At 40.7% G+C, this 19,535-nt stretch overlaps 2 protein-coding genes across 2 annotated transcripts; one reads left to right on the top strand and one right to left on the bottom strand.

Moving 5' to 3' along the window:
* Positions 1 to 130: 130 nt before the first annotated feature.
* Positions 131 to 5,241, bottom strand: LOC134179364 (arginase-1-like). The gene is made up of 8 exons (XM_062646235.1): positions 5,121 to 5,241; positions 4,969 to 5,041; positions 1,497 to 1,695; positions 1,255 to 1,408; positions 1,092 to 1,186; positions 933 to 1,037; positions 638 to 714; positions 131 to 563 (listed from the first exon to the last, which is right to left on the bottom strand). The coding sequence occupies exons 1-8, from the start codon at positions 5,220 to 5,222 to the stop codon at positions 310 to 312; spliced, it is 1,059 nt and encodes a 352-aa protein (XP_062502219.1). The 5' UTR covers positions 5,223 to 5,241; the 3' UTR covers positions 131 to 309.
* Positions 5,242 to 5,544: 303 nt separating this feature from the next.
* LOC134179784 (cysteine-rich motor neuron 1 protein-like) lies at positions 5,545 to 19,163 on the top strand. Its single transcript, XM_062646741.1, has 12 exons — positions 5,545 to 5,649; positions 5,716 to 5,788; positions 5,870 to 7,615; positions 7,680 to 7,772; positions 7,862 to 7,999; positions 11,737 to 12,219; positions 12,278 to 13,087; positions 14,291 to 14,382; positions 14,448 to 14,498; positions 15,368 to 15,714; positions 17,141 to 17,325; positions 18,234 to 19,163. The coding sequence occupies exons 3-12, from the start codon at positions 7,321 to 7,323 to the stop codon at positions 18,923 to 18,925; spliced, it is 3,186 nt and encodes a 1,061-aa protein (XP_062502725.1). The 5' UTR covers positions 5,545 to 5,649; positions 5,716 to 5,788; positions 5,870 to 7,320; the 3' UTR covers positions 18,926 to 19,163.
* The last annotated feature ends 372 nt before the right edge of the window (positions 19,164 to 19,535 follow it).

Raw genomic sequence — 19,535 nt, 5'->3', positions numbered from 1 at the left:
TGCGGACATTTACAGACCTGGTTGGGTGCATGTCTATGAGCACGTAGGTCATGGTGAGTGATACTGTTGTACACAGGCTTATGATGATGGCTTTTGCCAACCATCTGCGACATGAGCAACGTTGTTCACATTATATACCAGCACAATGCTCACCATTTTTATATATTTGTATACATTCTGTATTGTGTATACAATACTCTATTCTGTAAAGTTTGATTTTCAGTGTTCTTGGTAATTGCATCCGCTTTTCGTCATTAACTATGTAGTGTAAACTATTGCCTCTGGAATGCTACCTACTGTAGCTATGTATTAGCCCAGTGACGCAGTAGCAGAGTCCTGTTCAACATTTACTGGTAGATCACCAAATCTTGCATAGATCGCCGTTCTGTCACCAGTCAGAGTGGAACAGATCACCTGCATTGCCGTCTCTACTGTTCTCGATACGTCTTCGACAGTGCCAATGGTTGGGTTGATTTCAACTAGGTCCATACTGACCAACCGATTAGTCTGGCTGACAGACTCACACACATAGAGCCCTTCACGAAGGCTCAGACCACCATCAACTGAAAAGCAAGTTTAACACCTTCTATTAGACAGACGGTTTCAACATATGGTACAGTATGCCGAATGCACTAACCTGCAGTTCCTGTGCTTGGTACATAGTATGGGTCGAGACAATCGACGTCGTAGCTCATGTGGAAGTTGCTATCACCTCTAAATAGTAATATTATCATATGGTTACAATTCCTGCTATCCGTGTAGCTATATGTGCATGTGTGAGTCATGAAAGTCACTTGTGTAAAATTAAAATGCTCATTCAGTATATGATGGTGATAAAACAATGTCTGCATGCTTGGGTGCTTGTGCAGTAATTTGATTATGTTGTTCAATTACTAATTTGTAACTCAAACGCTCAAAATGCAAGCTCATACTTTGGATCAATGTGGTCCAGTGCTTCTTCCATTACCCTTGCGATACCCAACCGATCAATATGAGCCATAGTGAATGTCTTGATTTTCAACAGTTCAATTATTTGTCTAATCAACAAGGCACTAATACGTATACTGTGAGTCAGTCACCAAAATTTTTACCTCTCAGCAGGATCCACTTCCCTCAAACCAATGTAAACGATTTTGTCAGGTGAAATGACTGGATAGCACCACTCAAAGTCTCTTGTCCTAACAGGCTACTCAACAGGCAACACACACAATACAAATCAAAAGGACCAACATGTCGACAACTACATTTACTCACACTTATATGCTGTAAAAGAAGAGAAGCAACCATTCCGTGGAGATTTCCTGATGGGGTGGTTTCTGCTGTGTTGATATCTGGATGAGCATCAACCCACACAACAGCCAGATTATTTCTTACAGCTGCCTGTCCAGCAATTGAGCCACAAGATATGCTAGAATTTAAGTATAAACGCACAAAACGAAAGCGACAAGACGACTGAACAACAAACCACCAAATTTGGTACAATGTGTATTTTCCACCTGTGATCTCCACCAATAGTAAGACAGAAATCACCTTGTTCTGCAATACCTGCTACACGCTTGGCCAACATTTGACAAAGATTGGACACCTCTCTTGTATTTTTCACTGCCACTCTCTCACGCTGAACCAAACTGTCGGTCGATTGAGCTGAGAGTGTACTGTCAGGAACTACATCACCATCATCAATGAGAGTGGTACCTGTACATACCAACAATGATCATTGAGAACATTCACTACGCTACTGGACAAAACCAAAAACTGCTAAATTTAGCAGTTAGAAGGCAGGCAGGCATATACAGCCATCTTACTCAAGCTTTTGATGGTTCATCGCAATATATTAGCTACTAATGACGACACACCCTCTACTGATCTTCGATCATTGCCTGACTGTCTCATTTATCTCCCTTTCTTTGCCTCATATGTGTACCTATGCCTCTTCAGATACCCGCTCTTTATACCCGTTCTTTCCAGTTACTTGAAATGTCTTTTCTACAGCTGTTATGATAGAGTTAATGTCTCCTGGCTGCACAGTTAGCACTCAGACACAACAACTACTGTACTTAACAACTACTACACGTCACTGCCTGGCTTCTACTCATAATTTGTAGTGACCCTGCCCATAAGTTGCCCAAACTATCCTATTGATAATCCCATTGATATTGAGCAAATGGCAGGTGACATGTGTTTGTATATTTTCCAAATTTAATTGGCTGCATCCACATGGTCACATATTGTGCAAGAGCTGCCTTAAAAGTTGCTATGTTCTCACGATGACAATACAATATATATATTTGATGAACAAAAGTTGAGGCTCATCATGGCAATCACATAGAAGAAGCTTTTAGCTACATACTGCATTCTATACACCCTAGTATAGACCATGTACTGGGCCATGGCTCATTGTAATTATGTAATTTTTCCACACACACCACACTTGTATCAGACATGAACGTTAGTGTCATACCAAGACAGAAGAAAGAAAATTACAGAGTAAACTTGCTTTTGTAAAAATAGCAGTACTTTCCCAAGGGATTAGCATCTCGTTATATGTTGTATTTATATACTAGACAGATTGTGTTGCACTGACACTCATCACTTTGAAACCTCAACAGGTAAGATGGTGACCAAATTCTTCTCCTCCTTGTTTAGACAGAAGGTCCAAAACAGCATCCAACCTCAAAGTTTAGACTTGTGAGCAATAGCTCATCTACATGTATTATCATGGGAGTCTTTTAGTTGAACCACACAGACACTATTTGTTCAAGACAGTCATCACTGTGCTAACACTAGAATTTAGGGCTTCTTATTTACTTTGCTGCTGTTAACTGCTTGTCAAGTGTTCTGCTAGACAGATTGTCTTACAAGTACAAGTAGACAGCACTAAAGATTTCCATGCTTGTTATGATGTGGTTTGGTACACTGGCATGGTCAAGTAAGCCTGTAGGCCTGTTCAGTCTAGGTCAAGATGTGCATTGGAAAAGAGGGATACACAACATGTGAACTTTGATAATTACAGGAAGCAATGGAAGAGCCAAGTATGAGGACAAACACTAAATCTTATTAAGGTTTTCTCTCAGTCTCACTTTCATTCTTCTTTCCAGTATTGTTAAAATATGATTAAAGATCTGGTCTAGGGTGTGCAAAAGCAGTAGCACATTAGAAAGAGTACAAGTACTTGGAGTTGCCTTGCTAGAGGGTCACCATCCCCAGCCTAATGACTGCGTGGGTTTTTTGTGGGCTAAGCAGCATTTTTGGGCCATGCTGAGCAAACTCCTGGCCATATATTCTACAAACACTGACTGCAACATCAGGTGTGATGTGGCAACATACTTTCCACCTGAAACCTCAGTGACTGATAAACATGTCACAGTCAGAGGGCTTTCCACCTCATAACGCACTCACCACAGTCAAAGAGCACATACTCATTTATACTCCTGAATTGAGAAAGACAATTATGTGAGCATGCACAAGTGAGCACCCACACACACATGCACCCACACACCAACCCACACACACACACATGCACCCACTTACACACCTACACCCCACCCCAAACACCTATGCCCCACCCCAAACACCTATGCCCCACCCTCCACCCCACACACACCTATGCCCAACACACACCTATGCCCCACCCTCCATACACCCAACTGGTAGCGCATTTTATTAGATACTGTAGCAGAGAGAAGTCATGCTTGCTTTGTTGTCTTGTCACAGCATCCGTAAACAACTCCTCCCATGTCTCATCATAGAGGTTTTGTGGATTGCTGACAACAGAAGAGGCTGAGTCCCAGATACAGCTACAGATACCAGAGTACACACCACTACGCTTGGCTGACTCTCACGCAAAATCATTAGCCATTTTTCAAACCGACCACAGAACAGGATACTTTGCAGTGAAAAAACAGAACCAGTTCAGTCTGAGAAAGCAAGCAGAATGAGAAAACCCGTCTGAACAAAGTACTTCAGTATTAGTGACATCAAGCTGAAGTCATATGTCGCTGATTTGTTAGTCAATCTTTATTTCCATGCAGGGCTGCTACCATCTTCCTTCTCAGTATATTTGTGGGTATGTTCCTATTGAGAAGATATCACCCATATCTTCCTTCCTCAATACATACTCATATGTAATGTCCGCTAGCTATTTCTTGACCAAACTGTTACCCACAATAAAAACCACAATCCACCATTGTTAGCTTCAGTTCACACACCCAACTACATTCCTAGGGGTCTGGATTCACTGGACTTGGACTACCGGACTTCAATACGCACCCCAATAACACCTCTGCGTTTTTGCCATGTCCGCTGCAAAGAAAATTCTATACCAGTGTACATGTAATGCACATGGACTGTACACGGCATGCGGATTTGCTTGAGTAAATGCGCCAGCGCAGTAGCATGCGGGCACCAACCTCGCTCACTCTCGGTACAGGCGCACAATGATATTCCCATGCAAGAACGCATGACACGTCAAGTCACCAACACTTGTAGTAGTGACAAATCAAATCTATCGTGTACGTACAACCTGTGGTCGACGGCTCAACGGCAGCACGCCACCACATAGAATCCTACCTGTACGTATGACAGAGATCCTTTGATTGCTACGCCAGGGTTGTTTTAGGTGATCCAGATGTTCATGTTTACTCAGTTAGGTTGAATGTGAAGTCCGTCTTCGTCGGCGGACATTTGAGATCAACGGACACTTACGTACACTGCATGTGATAGATAGATCCTAATGGTAGATCCGTAGATCGTATGGTAGATCTGTAGATCGTATGGTAGATTCGTAGATCCTATGGAGTGGGTGCTTTGATTCTTCGCAGCGGACATTGCAGAAACGAAGCGACTGAAAAGGTTTTGGAGTCCAGTATTCCAGTAGTCCATTAATCCAGTGCTGTAATCCAGTCCAGTGAATCCCTCCATCCCATTCGGGGGACTTTCAGTGTGCGTGACGCAACACGTTGAAGTTACCAATCTTTTGAAGACGTTCCAGTAGCCTTGAACTTCTTAACAGTGTAGGACCATGCTCTGTTCCATGCTTCCCCTAACAAACAGCAGCAAATCATGTTGAGAGAAAAGCAAACGGAAAGTAAAAGTACTAGAAAACGAAAAGATGAACTTACTTGGCCTTTAGAAAACGGCACGCCAAGCATACGACATACATGACGTCTTCTTTGAGCAAAGAGAGCTCTAGAAGCAGGGAGTTGAAGAGACTTCCTCCACATTCGGCACACCAGTCGGGACTTATGGTCACATGATTCTTGGAAGTATTCTTTCGTCACACCTATTAGTGCGTCATAATAGAGTCATTGTCTCATCCTCAGCACGTGCTTGCAAATCAGGTGGAACTTAACACTGTACTCTAGACTATAGACTATACGAGTGCTTGAGCTAACTCTCAAACTAGGCGATCGATGTTGCGAAATCGTTGGCCAATGATTCGTCGTCATATGTTAGAATTCTAACTAAAGTCGAAATAATGTGGTGTTTGGGTTAATTAACTTAAATACGGGCAATTGTGACATACGGGCAGTGCCAAGGCTTAAGGCGCCCGGATAAGCGTAAGAATCGTTTGAGTGTGTATTTCTAGCTATTGTTTTTCTGAGATGTATTTAAAATTGGACATCTAATTTAATTAAGCTAGACTAAAAGGTGACTGATTGAGTATTGTCTAGCTACATCTAAGTATTGTATAGCTATTGTCTTTTTTTGGTTTAGATTTGAATCTCTAGTAGGGCAGTCGTGCTTGCAATCATGAATAAAGAGAAGATCGGAGCCGTCTCTGGAGAAGGTCATATTGCATTAGTTCTGCAACTATAACTAATATAATTGAAATGTTTGTTTGTGAATTGCTCATGTTCCAAATTTATAGGCAGTAGTGTTCTACAGTGTACTAACCCTAATGCGTACTGCTCCAGCAGATGTAGCAAAAGAAACCAAATGATTGCATAAATCTTATTAGAAACCTGGATGTACAGCAAGGGAATGTTACTGAAACGTGGAGCAGGAAGGCATTCATGCACTGTAGATTGTTGAACATAAAGTGACAGAAAGTCACTGCATGGCTATCTAAGATGTCGACGTCTTGCTTAGGATCTTTGGCTTGTGAAATTCTAGGCAGAACAGTATAGTAACTCCAACAGACACTACAGATCGATCTACTGCAAGTCTGTAGTAGGTCGAGTGTTTGAACTCTTGCAGTTGTATTGCAACAGAAAGACGGACAAAGTGCTAAAATGGATGAGTCATGCTGCTACACAACAACAGCAACAACAACAACAACAGTTGCAACAGCAAAGTCAACAGCAGCAACTAGATCAGTCAATAATGCAAAAATTACAGTAACAATAACTGATGATTTAGATTCTAATCTTCATTCACACTGCTGCACAGCAGTTATTTTATTGCCTTGCCTAAATCATCAGTTATTGTTACTGTAATTTTGCATTGTTGGCTTTTTACTCAACAGCTAGTGTTTTTAAAGCAAGACTCTCCACAGCAACACCAATAATGCGACGTCATTTTACATCACTTCATCAGATATTATATTACATGTAAGTTTAGTTGCTAGGAACAGCAAGCGGATGGATGCACAGATGCTTTAGTAGTCTCTGCTTCATTAGTTTGCTTTAATTGATGCACTGCATGTATGTTTGCAATTCAATTGTTTAATAAATCTTTCCACAATCTAAACAATTGAAAGCCAAGACCGACAGCAAAGTGGAGGAAGATTTGCAGTTGTGGTCAAACGCTAGACTGCATACATTTTTGTCGTTTTCAAAGCTATGACTCTACAGTCCTGCTTACTAGATTTGGTCAAATCTATAGTCCACGCGAGAGCAGTCTATGCGTGTAGTCTAATACAAGCGAATCTGTAGAACAGCAATTGAATAGAAAGCACTTTAGTGTCCATGCACAAAGGCATCTAGGCATACATAGAGTGTAGTTCTACATGTTCGGGGAAATACTTTGATGGAAATGACAAGTTTTTAGACTAGAATCTGCTAGTAAGAAGGAAATACAAGGACACATGTAATCTATACACAACACAAGCCACAAGAGCATTTTGCTGTTGAAACTAGGAACACAACATATGTAATCGTTGCAACTAACAAGCCATTGTAATTACAATGTCTGCCCTACGGCTACACTAGGGCTGCACCGTCACTTTTGATCTACCATTGCTTACTAAAAGGTAAATGATACAGAATCCAATAGACTACCATATGGTGCAGTTTGCATTCTAATGTAATTCTCTTGTGTCAATCATCCTTGTACCGTCACTCCCCCGCAACTTACCAATCAGTCAGTCTTCCGTTGGTGATGGCGTACGCGTGCAGACCGACTCTCTGTCTCACTTTTCTCCTCCTTTTATCTTTTCGTGTTTTTGGCATGAACGGCATATTATGCGGGCCGTGCAACAAGGTCATGTGTCCTCAGCAACAATGTAGCGGTTTACTGTCAGATGACCGCGTCGCCGATGCCTGCAATTGTTGCAAGTTGTGTCCAATCAACGAAGGCGAGCAGTGCGGGGATTATCGCAGCATGCGCGTGCACTGTCATCCTCATCTCGAGTGTGTGCCTCACAGCTACAACTCGACAATTGGTGTGTGTCGACGTAAGACGGTCAAACTTGTTTACTTGTGAATCAGCAAGGTGCACGTCGCGCTTGTGTTGTGTAGGTCGCGTGACTGCGCAGTTTGACGCGTGTCTTGCTCAGCCGTGTCGCAGCGGTCAGCAATGTGTGAGCCAAGGCAGCAAGGTTATTTGTAAAGGTATGCCTCGTTTGTCTGGCTATCGCAACCAGATGACGTGTTGACCATGCAAATGCATTCGAATTGACGCCTTGTCTGTCTGTCTGCAGATCTTGCCTGCTCGCCGCAACGTATCTACAAAGGATGTGACGTTGACTCACTCTCCGGTTCGTGCAAGTGTAGAGAAAGGCAGGACTGTGTCAGTCCATTTAAGTATGCAACGGAAAGAGATTGCATCAACCGAACAAGTAAGTCGCCTGTGGTTAGTGCTACATTGTACTGTCTAGTAGAGTACAAATTTAGTGCGGACGCGTGCAGCTTACTAAATTGCGACAGACAAGGTGATGTGTTGTAGGTGCCAAATGGTGTATGTCTGTGTATCAGTCCATTATATGACAGTTCAGCGTGACGCGACGAATCCTTGCTAGTGTTGCGAGCTAATGTTTACTACATACGTATTAGCTACATCATGGACATCATACTAATAGTTGGCTGCAAACTACTGATTGCTTGCATTCCTGTGGTCTGCATACAAACTATGATCGGTAGCCTCAGAGAGATAGGATCTAGATATGCAAGGTGAGTCGTGTCATGTTGTTTTTCCTTCCTTGCTGTGTGAAAATAGCAATTTTAGTGCTCTGTAATTAGTATGGCTGCTAATTGGATGGAGAAGAAGGGCTATTTGAGGAGTTAGTGTTCAGGAATATGACTTGTTGATCTGCTTGTCGATAATTACGTAATTACAATGCTGTAGGAAGTTAGAGGTAGCAGGTGTTCTGGCTATGAGAGCAGTTGAAAAATGTTTGCTAGGAATTCAAGTTGCAGTGGAGTGGACTGTAATGTACATGGGCATGCAGCTACATAAATATGTGGTTTTAGTGGTAATTTAGAGTGCATTAGGTCAGCCACCCCCTTTACCCCTGAGGTTGTTTTTCTGGTACAAAAATGATATGCCACATCAGAGTCAGGGGAAGATGAGGGTCTGTAGGATACTACACATCTAGGAGTAGTTTGTCATACGTTGCTTGTTTCCAACTTATGGCATCTTTCTGGATGTCTGTTCCATGTGTGCACTTGTAATGTTGGTAAATTGGGATGCATTCGATTGCCTTCTTTTAGAATAGGAGGAAGGGTGCATTGTGATGATGCATTTGATTGATCACTGTCGTCTTTTGGAAGACTCTTCCAGCCTCTAGCTTTTACTTCTTCCAAAGTGTCTTTCGAAATCTTCCCGTCTCTTCTGGAAGAGGTCAATCGAACGCACCTTTGATATTTCAATTAACAAGTCTATTACTTTGGTGCTGTCACTGGTTACCAGAGATTGCTTGATGTATCTATATCAAACGAGCAGAGTGAAATTTTAGTTATAGAATATTTATTGTAATTAGCTGGATTCTTCTGTTGTTTTGTCTATGCAGTAGGAGTTATTGTTGCTAGCAAGGTGACCAGCTATTGTTTAGTCATAGTTATTAAACAATATAGGCAAATGTTGGAGATATTTCTTCCTTAATTAATTATTGTGGCATTAAAACTAGAATCCTAGGGGTATGGGGTAATTACTTTTTCTAATCTATACAAACTAGAATGTCAGGGTTGGTTTAGTTTGATTGATTACCAGGACTATAACATGGCAAGAGGATACAACCACAACTCACCACGGTGTGATAATGTTTTATGCATCCCAATTTTGCAACAATTAGTTACCATGCTATTAGTGCTATTAGTATTAGAGTTGGAGATAATCTGAAACTGTTCTGTTTTTGTTGTGAGCTGTATGTAGTACTGTAAACCAAGAAATTTTTGGTGGCAATTTATTTTCGGTAATTTCGGTATGACTTATGAGGTACTGAAAATAAATCTCTACCTAAATTTTGTGTAAGGAGCCAGCAGCAATGTCCGGGAGCATGGTATTGTCGTATATTGGACTTTATGCCCTAACTTAGATGAAAAGTGCCTCGAGGCTGCTTGCAGCCTATGCAAGTCAGCATACCTCGCCATACTTGCACACATTTCAGAGCTGTATTGCCGATACTGTAAACGAATTCTTTTGCTCTTGTTTGCGGCAGTCTCACACATAGAAGCATCAGTCTCTGCATTTGCTGAGGCACATGCTGCCGCGTCAGTCTCCGTCTCTTCAACATTGGGGTCTGGAAGACCAGCAGTTCTTGGTGTTGGTAACTCACCTCTTAGAGTTGGATTTGCTTTCCTTAGCCATTTCAGAAGGCTTGTCATCCCGCACACTGGCTAGAGCTGGGCAATTCAACAAGACACGCGTGTAATACATAGTAGCATGCACACTCATACTCACCCCTACTAGTAACGTCAAACTTGTGATGTCTGCAATTATCTACTACTAGTAGTACAGGAACTGCTGTGCTGTACACACCGGCTGTGCTGTACACACCGGCTGTGCTGTACACACTAGCTGTGCTGAGCATAATTGCGTAATATCTACTTGCTGTCAAATACTAGGTACTCTAGAGATATTCTGTGCATCCACACAGGAGTTTCAAGCATTTGACGACTTTGATGTACTGAAAATTGATTGCTACCGAAATGGAATATTCAGGAGGTACTGAAATTTTTACGCTACCGAAAATTTCTTGGTCTACAGTAGTTAACCTAGATAATCTGTTTGTTGGTGCTCATTACCGTATTTCCGTGCATTTAGCTGCATGTTGGTATAAGCAAGTATTACCAGAAACTTGCTTGTCGGACTCTGGTAACAATACCGGCCTGCTGGTATAGTGCGAGGGACTGCCGGTAATGGCGAGGGAGCAACTACACATGCACGGTAATTCTACTGTACATGCACTGTAATTCGATTCGTTGACATAGAGAATACAGCTTTCCTGAAGCCCAGCTAGAAAAGAGAAAGTTGAACAGCCAGAGGGTATTGAGAATTGATCTTCGCAGTGTGGCAGAAGATCATACACAATTGAAAAAGCTAGCAGTACTGTACGATGAGCTCGGCGGAAACAAAATGAAAGTCGCCAGGGAATGTGGAGTGTCTCATCAGTGCGTACAGGATTAGGTTTGAACAAGCAGAAGAATGAACACACAGGGCTGACAGATAAGGAAGAGATCGTGGAAGATGAAGAAGAAGAAGAGAATGAAGACAGAAAATCAAACATTATAGGGTTGATTATATACTACATCTAGATGAAAAAGTATTAGACGTCTTAGTGTTTATTTATGTTAGTTCAATCAATTTCTAAGAGCGGACGCAGCATAGATCTATGGGTCCAGTCTTTTGGGAGGTTGGTCAAATCAGCTCTCTTTCTTGGGCGCGGTAATTGTTTCTGAATTCTAAGAACAATATACACCAAAATGTGTATTTTGAGTGTTGCTTAATTAACTACAAGATTGGACTTAAAATATGCCTTTGGGTGTTTGTTGCTTTATTGTGTGGTAGACATTACTATGTCATCATTATATTTTGAGGGCAATATTTAGTATTCTTGCTCACAATGTTTAATGCATGATCATGTCATTGTGTCTGTTTTATGTTTCTGTTTTATGTGTCTGTTTTATGTGTCTGTTTATTTTTGTAGGATAGCTGTATTATGCTCTCTGCAGGTGCTGTTGTATGTTAAGGATATGACCAGTATAGTAGTATTAAGAACTTATCACTTTTACACATTTGAAAAACGTAACACAAACGAACGTAAAGACAAGCCAGCTGGTACAGTACCTTGATATGCACAGTAGTTGTTTCTATTGTACTAAATGTGTTTCTGTATTTATTACTTTCCTGCTTGTTGGCGTTTGCAGGACTTTACTTTAGTTTGTGTGTGTGTGTGTGTGTGTGTGTGTGTGTGTGTGTGTGTGTGTGTGTGTGTGTGTGTGTGTGTGTGTGTGTGTGTGTGCATGCGTGTGTGTGTGTGTGTGTGCATGCGTGTGTGTGTGTGTGTGTGTGTGTGTGCATGTGTGTGCTCTGCTAGTGTGTCACTTTGGATTATCAAACTTCTTTTTTGTTCAATAGAAACTGCTGCCTGTAGTAACATTAAATGTATGAACTTTTCATCTTCTTGTCCATCTGACTCATTTAAAAATCAACACTCAACAGGCTTGGAGCAAAGTAACTGTTGTGAAAAGCGAAGGACATGTTACTGTTCTCAGACTTGCAAAAAGCCACCACTTCATTGTGGGTATGCTGGGATAAAACGAGTGCGCATGAGAAGAGGCAATGGAATTTCACCTAGTTTGTGTTGTGATGTTTATGATTGTGTAAGAGACACACGACCTAGTTGCCCGCGACACCTTCCTTGTCCTTCAGCTATCACATGTCCTCCTGATTCAGAAAGAGTTACAGAAACACGAAGTTCTAAGAGTTGCTGTCCTGATCCGGGATATTGTGTATGTAAACCATGTGAAGTGAAATGCCCTGAGAAGTTTTTTCCACGATTGATTTTAAAAGGGAGTGGAACACCAGGAGGATGCTGTCCGACTTATGAATGTCAGAAGGGTATGCAATAGTTCACAAATGGATCATGTTTACCATTGCACAGATTTGTGTCTTATAGATGAATTGCACTGTGTCCATAGTGATGGTACATGGCATCATGGATCAACGTCATGGCGGCCAACTCTGTGTAGACACTGCACATGTATGCAAGGCCTTGAGACATGCTCAGATATTCGTTGCAAAAGACAACAAAGTTGTGTGAATTCTTATATACCTGATGGCCAATGTTGTCCTGTTTGCTTGAATGGAACTTTGAATTCGAAGTCATCAGGTCTTGATTGCAAGACTGATGGAGGTCAGACATTCAGGAGTGGAACAACCTGGTCAGTGAGTGACTGCACATACTGCAGTTGTAATAATGGTGTCACAACATGTCGGATGTCTCAATGTGATTATGTACCATGTGCCAACCAAGAGAAAGTGCCGGGTGAATGTTGCCCTGCTTGTGTTGTGCATCCTGGTCGACGCAGTTGTACAGATGATCCTTTGCTTGGGCAAGTCACACGAAGGCACAATGAACATTGGTATTGGAATGACACTTGTATTGAGTGTGTATGCAAGGACGCCAAAGTATTTTGCTCAGCACATGAAGTACATGTCTGTCCTCTCATCAGGTGTCCTAATCCCTTTAGACTGGAGGATTCTTGCTGTTATCAGTGTCCTGAGGTAGAGACACTTTTGGAAGACAAATGTACTTACAATGGCAAGACATACAACATTGGTGACAAATGGCAGGGAAAGAGTAAATGCAGGCATTGTGAGTGCTTGGAGAATGGTCGAAAAGACTGTAGTCCTAAATGTCCTGTTCTGAATTGCACTGATGGCAACCCTCAAGTTGTTAAAGGGGAGTGCTGTCTAGTATGTCCAGGTAAGGTATCAGTTGGTTTCTCATTAATTAAACAAGGGCTGAAGTAGAGGCAGCTAATACTTCCTAGTAGTAGTAATTTCCATTACAATGGCTAGTTATATGAGGCTTTTGGCCAGCTTATCTAACAAGCGTAATGTGATTCCTGTTTTTCTTGTCTACTTTGCTGTAGCTAATTGTAACTACTATTTTGCAACTGACTTTGCAGACATGTTTATCAGGAGATATACTGTAGAAATTAAGCAATTAACAAGAAGTGTTTAGTCGTTGTATGGCAGGTTACAAGAATACAGAGATTAGTCAGTAAATTTTATACACTAAATTGTAGTCGTGTGTGAGATGTATATGCTATGCCAAGTAATGTGTTGGCAGGCAAATTGTATGGCTCTAAAGATCATTGTTCTGGTGGCCCATTTTAATTGTTTGGTGTGTTTGGATAGCTCTGTTCAAGTAACATAACTCAATTAATGTGCTAATGTATTATTTGATTTTTGTTGGCTGCATTTGTGTTTACATGTTGTTTGTAGCAACGTGGCTGATTTGTAATTTTGTATCAAGGAATAGTTTTAGTGGTAACAGTTAATGGATGTATTATTTGTGGTCATATAAAATGGCTTGATGACACAACAACTCACTAAATCTGACTTCCATAAATGTGTTGGTTTATGTTTGTAATGAATAAGATGGAAGTGAGAGGAAAGGTTTTTGTTGTGACTTATTATTTAATTGTTGCTCAACTAACTGTACACTTATCTATTTATCTATTTGCACCTTGAGTGCTTTTTCAATTATTTAATTAATAACTCAAATAGAATTTGAAACAAGAGAAGTAGATCTTTGAATAGCAGGCATGACTGTACACTGTACTCTATATTTTTGTTTCATAACTAAAATAGTTAACTACTTAGTATATAGGTATTCTAAGTATGATTCTTGGAAATGCAACACTTTCACTCTAAGTCTGCAGTCATCCACAGGTTTCTTTCAGTTTGCCAATAGTATCCACAGGTTTCTTTCAGTTTGCCAATATAATGACCATGATTATCAAATTTGCGATAGCATTCTAATTTACGTAGTGGGCAGACAAGTCTAGCATAATGAGAATGACCATCTTTATTGTATGCTGTAAAGGGATTGCACTTGGGTAGGGAGCATGCATACAAGTGTAGCATAATGAGAATGATCATCTTCAATTGTATGATATAGAGGAAATTGCACGTCGAGGTTTGAAAGCATGCAGCCAAGCTGATTGTCCATTGACATTACCTGTATGCTTAGAAGATGAATATCCAAGTCCAGTAGGTTTATTGTTTTTTCTTTGTTGACATTCATACATTGAAGGTTTTGTTGTTTGTTTGGTTAGAAGGCTGGTGAGTGTTGTCTTGTCTGCAAGAAAAGGAAAGACTCCTGCAAAGTATGAATGATTTGTGGTTGCATATATCTATAGTTATCTATATGTGGATCATGGTGTGGAATGGACCTAAGAACTATGAAGTCATAGGTGATTTGCATTAGTAGGCATTCAATATTGTTGCTCCTGCTATGATTTCTTTTTCACTTGTGGGGCATTTGATGGTTGCCCACTGGGGTTTGACCTGCATGTGGCTGCTACCGAGCAGAGAGTATTGCATATTGTTTCACGACACCTCATCCCACAAGTGATCAATCAAGCATTTGCTGTTACTCTTACTAGAGACAAGATCGGTAGATTATTTAAGGTCTTACGAATTGTGATTTCATTGGGCCTTTCAATGCACATTTATGTCGTTATATTCAATAGTATATGCAATTTGAGGTAAAAGTAATACAAACGTTTTAGCTAACTATTGGGCAAAGAAAAGAAGTCGTTAAATGCTGTGTTTGTAAACTTATACTGTAAGTCGTTATATTCAATGAACATAGATTGTGCTGTGTGGATGAAAAGTCTACCCGAGATCAAAGATGTAGTCTGCAGCCTATCAATTACCCTGCAACTGTGATTCTTGTGCTTGCACCTGATTTTATGTATGTCAATGATATGTGTGAACTAATAGCTATTTATGATCAGTGAGGATAACTCACCTGTTTGGATAGATTTGGCTTTGAAATGCTTAATGAAGTTTAATACCCACATGGTTTTGTCTTATCTGGAGGGATATGCCAGCACCGAAATTGAAACAGAGTCCCGTAGGCAACAGTACTTTGACAAGATTAACTTTAGTGGTTGATATTTGAATCAACTGTTTGTTGACATTTTAATATAATTGAGGTGCACGAACTTAACATTCTGTTTCTGTTTTCTAGAAAAAGACTTGCCCTCCAGGTCACTCGTGTATGCTGATTAATAATGAGGATCATTGTGTATTGGATGTAGTTCCGTCTACAGTATCGTCTATTGCAACTACATCGACATTTCACATAACAGAAAGGGTGTTGTCTCAGTACTATGTCTACCTTGTGATTGAGATGCCGTATTCTGAGTTTAGTACACCATTTGAATCCTATTTCGCTACCGACTTTTCTTTATTTTTATCCCCTGGTTTTCATAATGTTCGTGTCATTGTACTACAACATGAAGAGTTTTTGTATGGACGGTTGGACAAAGTGAGACATCAGGCAATAGATAGATTTTCTCGGGAAATAAACAGCATGTAAGTCATCTTGTAAGGTATTTGTGTAATGAACTGGACATGGGCATATTTTTCGTATTAGGCCACACACTGCAATGTTTGTTGGTTTTAATTAACGTTTAACCTGACTGTTGATCCTTTTTACTGCTGACTGTTGATCCTTTTTACTGCTGACTGTTGGTCCCTTTCACTGCTGACTGTTGGTCCTTTTCACTGCTGACTGTTGATCCTTTTCACTGCTGACTGTTGATCCTTTTTACTGCTGACTGTTGATCCTTTTGCTGCTGACTGTTGATCCATTTTACTGCTGACTGTTGATTCATTTTGCTGCTGACTGTTGATCCTTTTACTGCTGACTGTTGATCCTTTTTACTGCTGACTGTTGGTCCTTTTTACCGCTGACTGTTGATCCTTTTTACCGCTGACTGTTGATCCTTTTTGCTGCTGACTGTTGATCCTTTTTGCTGTTGACTGTTGATCCTTTTTACTGCTGACTGTTGATCCTTTTTACTGCTGACTGTTGATCCTTTTACTGCTGACTGTTGATCCTTTTGCTGCTGACTGTTGATCCTTTTGCTGCTGACTGTTGATCCTTTTTACCGCTGACTGTTGATCCTTTTTACCGTTGACTGTTGATCCTTTTTACCGCTGACTGTTGATCCTTTTTGCTGCTGACTGTTGATCCTTTTTGCTGCTGACTGTTGATCCTTTTTACTGCTGACTGTTGGATCCTTTTTGCTGCTGACTGTTGATCCTTTTTACCGCTGACTGTTGATCCTTTTTACCGCTGACTGTTGATCCTTTTTACTGCTGACTGTTGATCCTTTTTGCTGCTGACTGTTGATCCTTTTTGCTGCTGACTGTTGATCCTTTTCCTGCTGACTGTTGATCCTTTTTACTGCTGACTGTTGATCCTTTTTACTGCTGACTGTTGATCCTTTTTGCTGCTGACTGTTGATGCTTTTTACTGCTGACTGTTGATCCTTTTCCTGCTGACTGTTGATCCTTTTTACTGCTGACTGTTGATCCTTTTTACTGCTGACTGTTGATCCTTTTTACTGCTGACTGTTGATCCTTTTTACTGCTGACTGTTGATCCTTGTTACTGCTGACTGTTGATCTTTTTTACTGCTGACTGTTTCTTGTTTTACTTTGTGCATGTAGATGTAGACTTGACTCTGTGTTCAGATAAGCATGTGTAGTCATTTGCTATGCTTGCCATAAAATGTTATAGTTGATGGAACGGTCATCTCTTACTGTCAGCTGTATGAACGATATTTAGCATTTCTTCTGTTATTATTTTGCTTGCATGCCATGTTACGTTACAAGTTGTGAGTCACTGACATGATTTTACAGATACTTTTAGGCAGTTAGTTTGTGTAAGAAAATTTGTTACTGATGTGTAATGTGGTCACCGCTTTAGTTGAATTTATTTTTTCTTTTGGAAGGACTTTGGTCCAAATTTTGGTTGAGGATGAAGAGGGACATTACATTGCTGCTACACAAGTCATTGCAGTGATTGAGAGGAATTCAAACAAATTCAGTGAGAACAAGCAGGAGTTTATGGTGATTCGTTGGTTTACAGAGCAGCAGTTATTGGAGGAAGATGTGTACAGTGTTATGTTTACAGAAGGTAAGTATCATAATGACCTTCTGTTAGGTAGGTATAGCCTCGTGTTGGTCAGCCCTCAGATAGGCACGTGATATGTTTCTGCACTATCCTACCAAGCAGAGTTGGGAAGCAAATCGCTTCCAGGTTGACTCCTTTGAAAGATGAAAGATGACCGTAGAGTTGCTTGAGTGGACTACATGACCACAACAAAGACTTGTGACCGGTGACCTCAACTGCATCTGATGTTAGTTGCTTCTTCCAAATGGCCATGATTTTCGGACTTACACAAGTTGACCCTTCTTTATATAGATTACTGTATGTGCCTCACATAGAAGGGCATACCATGATAGTGTGAGGTTTAGCATACCTTTTCAATTAAGGAATGACTATTTATCATAACCCGAGTTATATGTCGTAGTATGGATCACAAAGTCGTATTTACTACGTCGATCATCTAATCACTAAGCTCATCTACAGTACCAATTCACTTACTATGGGGTTTTCACTCTATGTACTTATGATCACTGTTTACGTGTGCTTCTGTGCGGAGCTCTTCATAGCTGTCTTTTTCACCATTATGCTGTTCCTGACACTTAATCAAAGAGAGATCTAACAGAAAGAGATTCAAAATGATGTGTTTTGAGTTTTGTAGATAATCGAAATTTTTCTAATTGTGTTATTGCATATGTTTGGTAACTCCATGGTATCGATCTCGCAAGAGAGGACGTTGCTAATGTTGTATTATAATGCTGAAGGTATTACATGCTGCCATAGAGACAGTTGACAAATAGAACGCTATGCTCAAATAGCATGTGCAACACATCCCTATGACTTAGTAATGCCAGACATTCTGTTAAAAACATGATCTTGCTTTAGACATGCACAAAACGAGGTTTGATTTATTGAAATGACTTTTGTTTGTTTTCCAGCTTCAGTCCCTATCACTCAACTCAGGCAACACTTTATTTGGACGGAGCATAAACCAGCTGAGAAAAACAAGAATGATTTTGGTGTGATTGCTGTCTATGTAGTGGCTGCAGTTATTGGTTCTATTTGCATTGCATTTCTGACGGTATTCTTTTTGGTTGGAATTCACTCGAAACTGAAGAACAGAAAGGGCATGAAACAACACAACAACACAACAAAACAAACTCACCAGCATACAGAGGAAGCAGGTGTAGCATATTTTGAAAGCCAAGATGTTCTTGCTAAAAGGTTGGCAAGCATGTCAAGAACTAGAGACAGTCTGACACATACTCAGGCGTCTAAAACACTTTCTGTTACTGCCGAAGAGACGACTCTCCCTTCTGTGATGGACAGTGTAATGGACTGCAACCCGACAGTTTCGTCAGCCGCAGATGCAGATGGGGAAAACGAATTTGTGTGTGGACAACCAGATAACATCTCAAGGTCTCATTCAATTGCAAGTGAGGACAGTGTATTGGAAAAAATTTCCTCAGATAAGAGCCGATCTCCTTCTCCTCCACATGTTCTGACTCTTACAGAGAGAGAAACAGTTGGAGAGGCTTCAGAGAGTCACTCTACATGTTCCAGCAAGAGTAATGTATCTACCACAGCTGCACATTCATCAGTAAGCGAAAAAGTCCATACATTTGTTTGAAGATCATGTAAACGGTGGAGAGATTGATAACTGCATATTGTCAAAAGAGAAAAGAAGATATCACTGTATTTGATTAGACAGGATGCAACATAACATATTTTAGCTGCGTGAATTTATGACTATTGACAAGAGTTGCATGTAATGCACTGCACCAGTCATATAGGCTCAGAATATGGCCAGGATTTTAATTAACTGTTTATTCCCACTGGTTGGAAGAGAAGACGTTCAGAAAGACACAGAAGTCTCATGTACCTAGATTGCAGCATGTTTATTACGTAGGCAGCCTCTCCCCCTTTCTATTTTCCGTCGAAAAGAGAAAAGGGGAGGGGCTGGCTACACGAGACTTCTGCACATCATGGGGGTTATTGCATTGGTACTGTATGTTGTGTGAAGACTGTCAATATGCTAATTAATTAATTAAGCAAGTACCTTATTCAGGTAAGTGTGCCATTCACATGACCCTTATTCTTAGAGACTGATTCTACTGTGGCGGCAGAGCTGCGGGAAGAGGGGCAATTCCCCCCAACTTGCCGATCAACAACTGCAAAGAAATTTTGGAAAGAAAAATATTTGAATTTTCATACTCCAGTATGACAGTGTTCACCAGAAC

The sequence above is a fragment of the Corticium candelabrum genome, chromosome 5, assembly GCF_963422355.1.
Source record: "Corticium candelabrum chromosome 5, ooCorCand1.1, whole genome shotgun sequence".
Taxonomy (NCBI): Eukaryota; Metazoa; Porifera; class Homoscleromorpha; order Homosclerophorida; family Plakinidae; genus Corticium; species Corticium candelabrum.
This window is presented reverse-complemented; position numbering and strand designations above follow the sequence as displayed.

What these genes read in the sequence shown, in the direction of transcription:
- LOC134179364 (XM_062646235.1), bottom strand. Translation starts at nt 5,222, where the DNA reads ATGTGGAGGAAGTCTCTTCAACTCCCTGCTTCTAGAGCTCTCTTTGCT. An exon ending in TGCCGTTTTCTAAAGGCCAA is followed by an intron (nt 5,042 to 5,120) that starts GTAAGTTCATCT and finishes GCTGTTTGTTAG; the next exon opens with GGGAAGCATGGAACAGAGCA. An exon ending in ACTATTGGTGGAGATCACAG is followed by an intron (nt 1,409 to 1,496) that starts GTGGAAAATACA and finishes CTTAAATTCTAG; the next exon opens with CATATCTTGTGGCTCAATTG.
- LOC134179784 (XM_062646741.1), top strand. Translation starts at nt 7,321, where the DNA reads ATGGCGTACGCGTGCAGACCGACTCTCTGTCTCACTTTTCTCCTCCTT. An exon ending in GACAATTGGTGTGTGTCGAC is followed by an intron (nt 7,616 to 7,679) that starts GTAAGACGGTCA and finishes TGTGTTGTGTAG; the next exon opens with GTCGCGTGACTGCGCAGTTT. An exon ending in CAGCAAGGTTATTTGTAAAG is followed by an intron (nt 7,773 to 7,861) that starts GTATGCCTCGTT and finishes GTCTGTCTGCAG; the next exon opens with ATCTTGCCTGCTCGCCGCAA.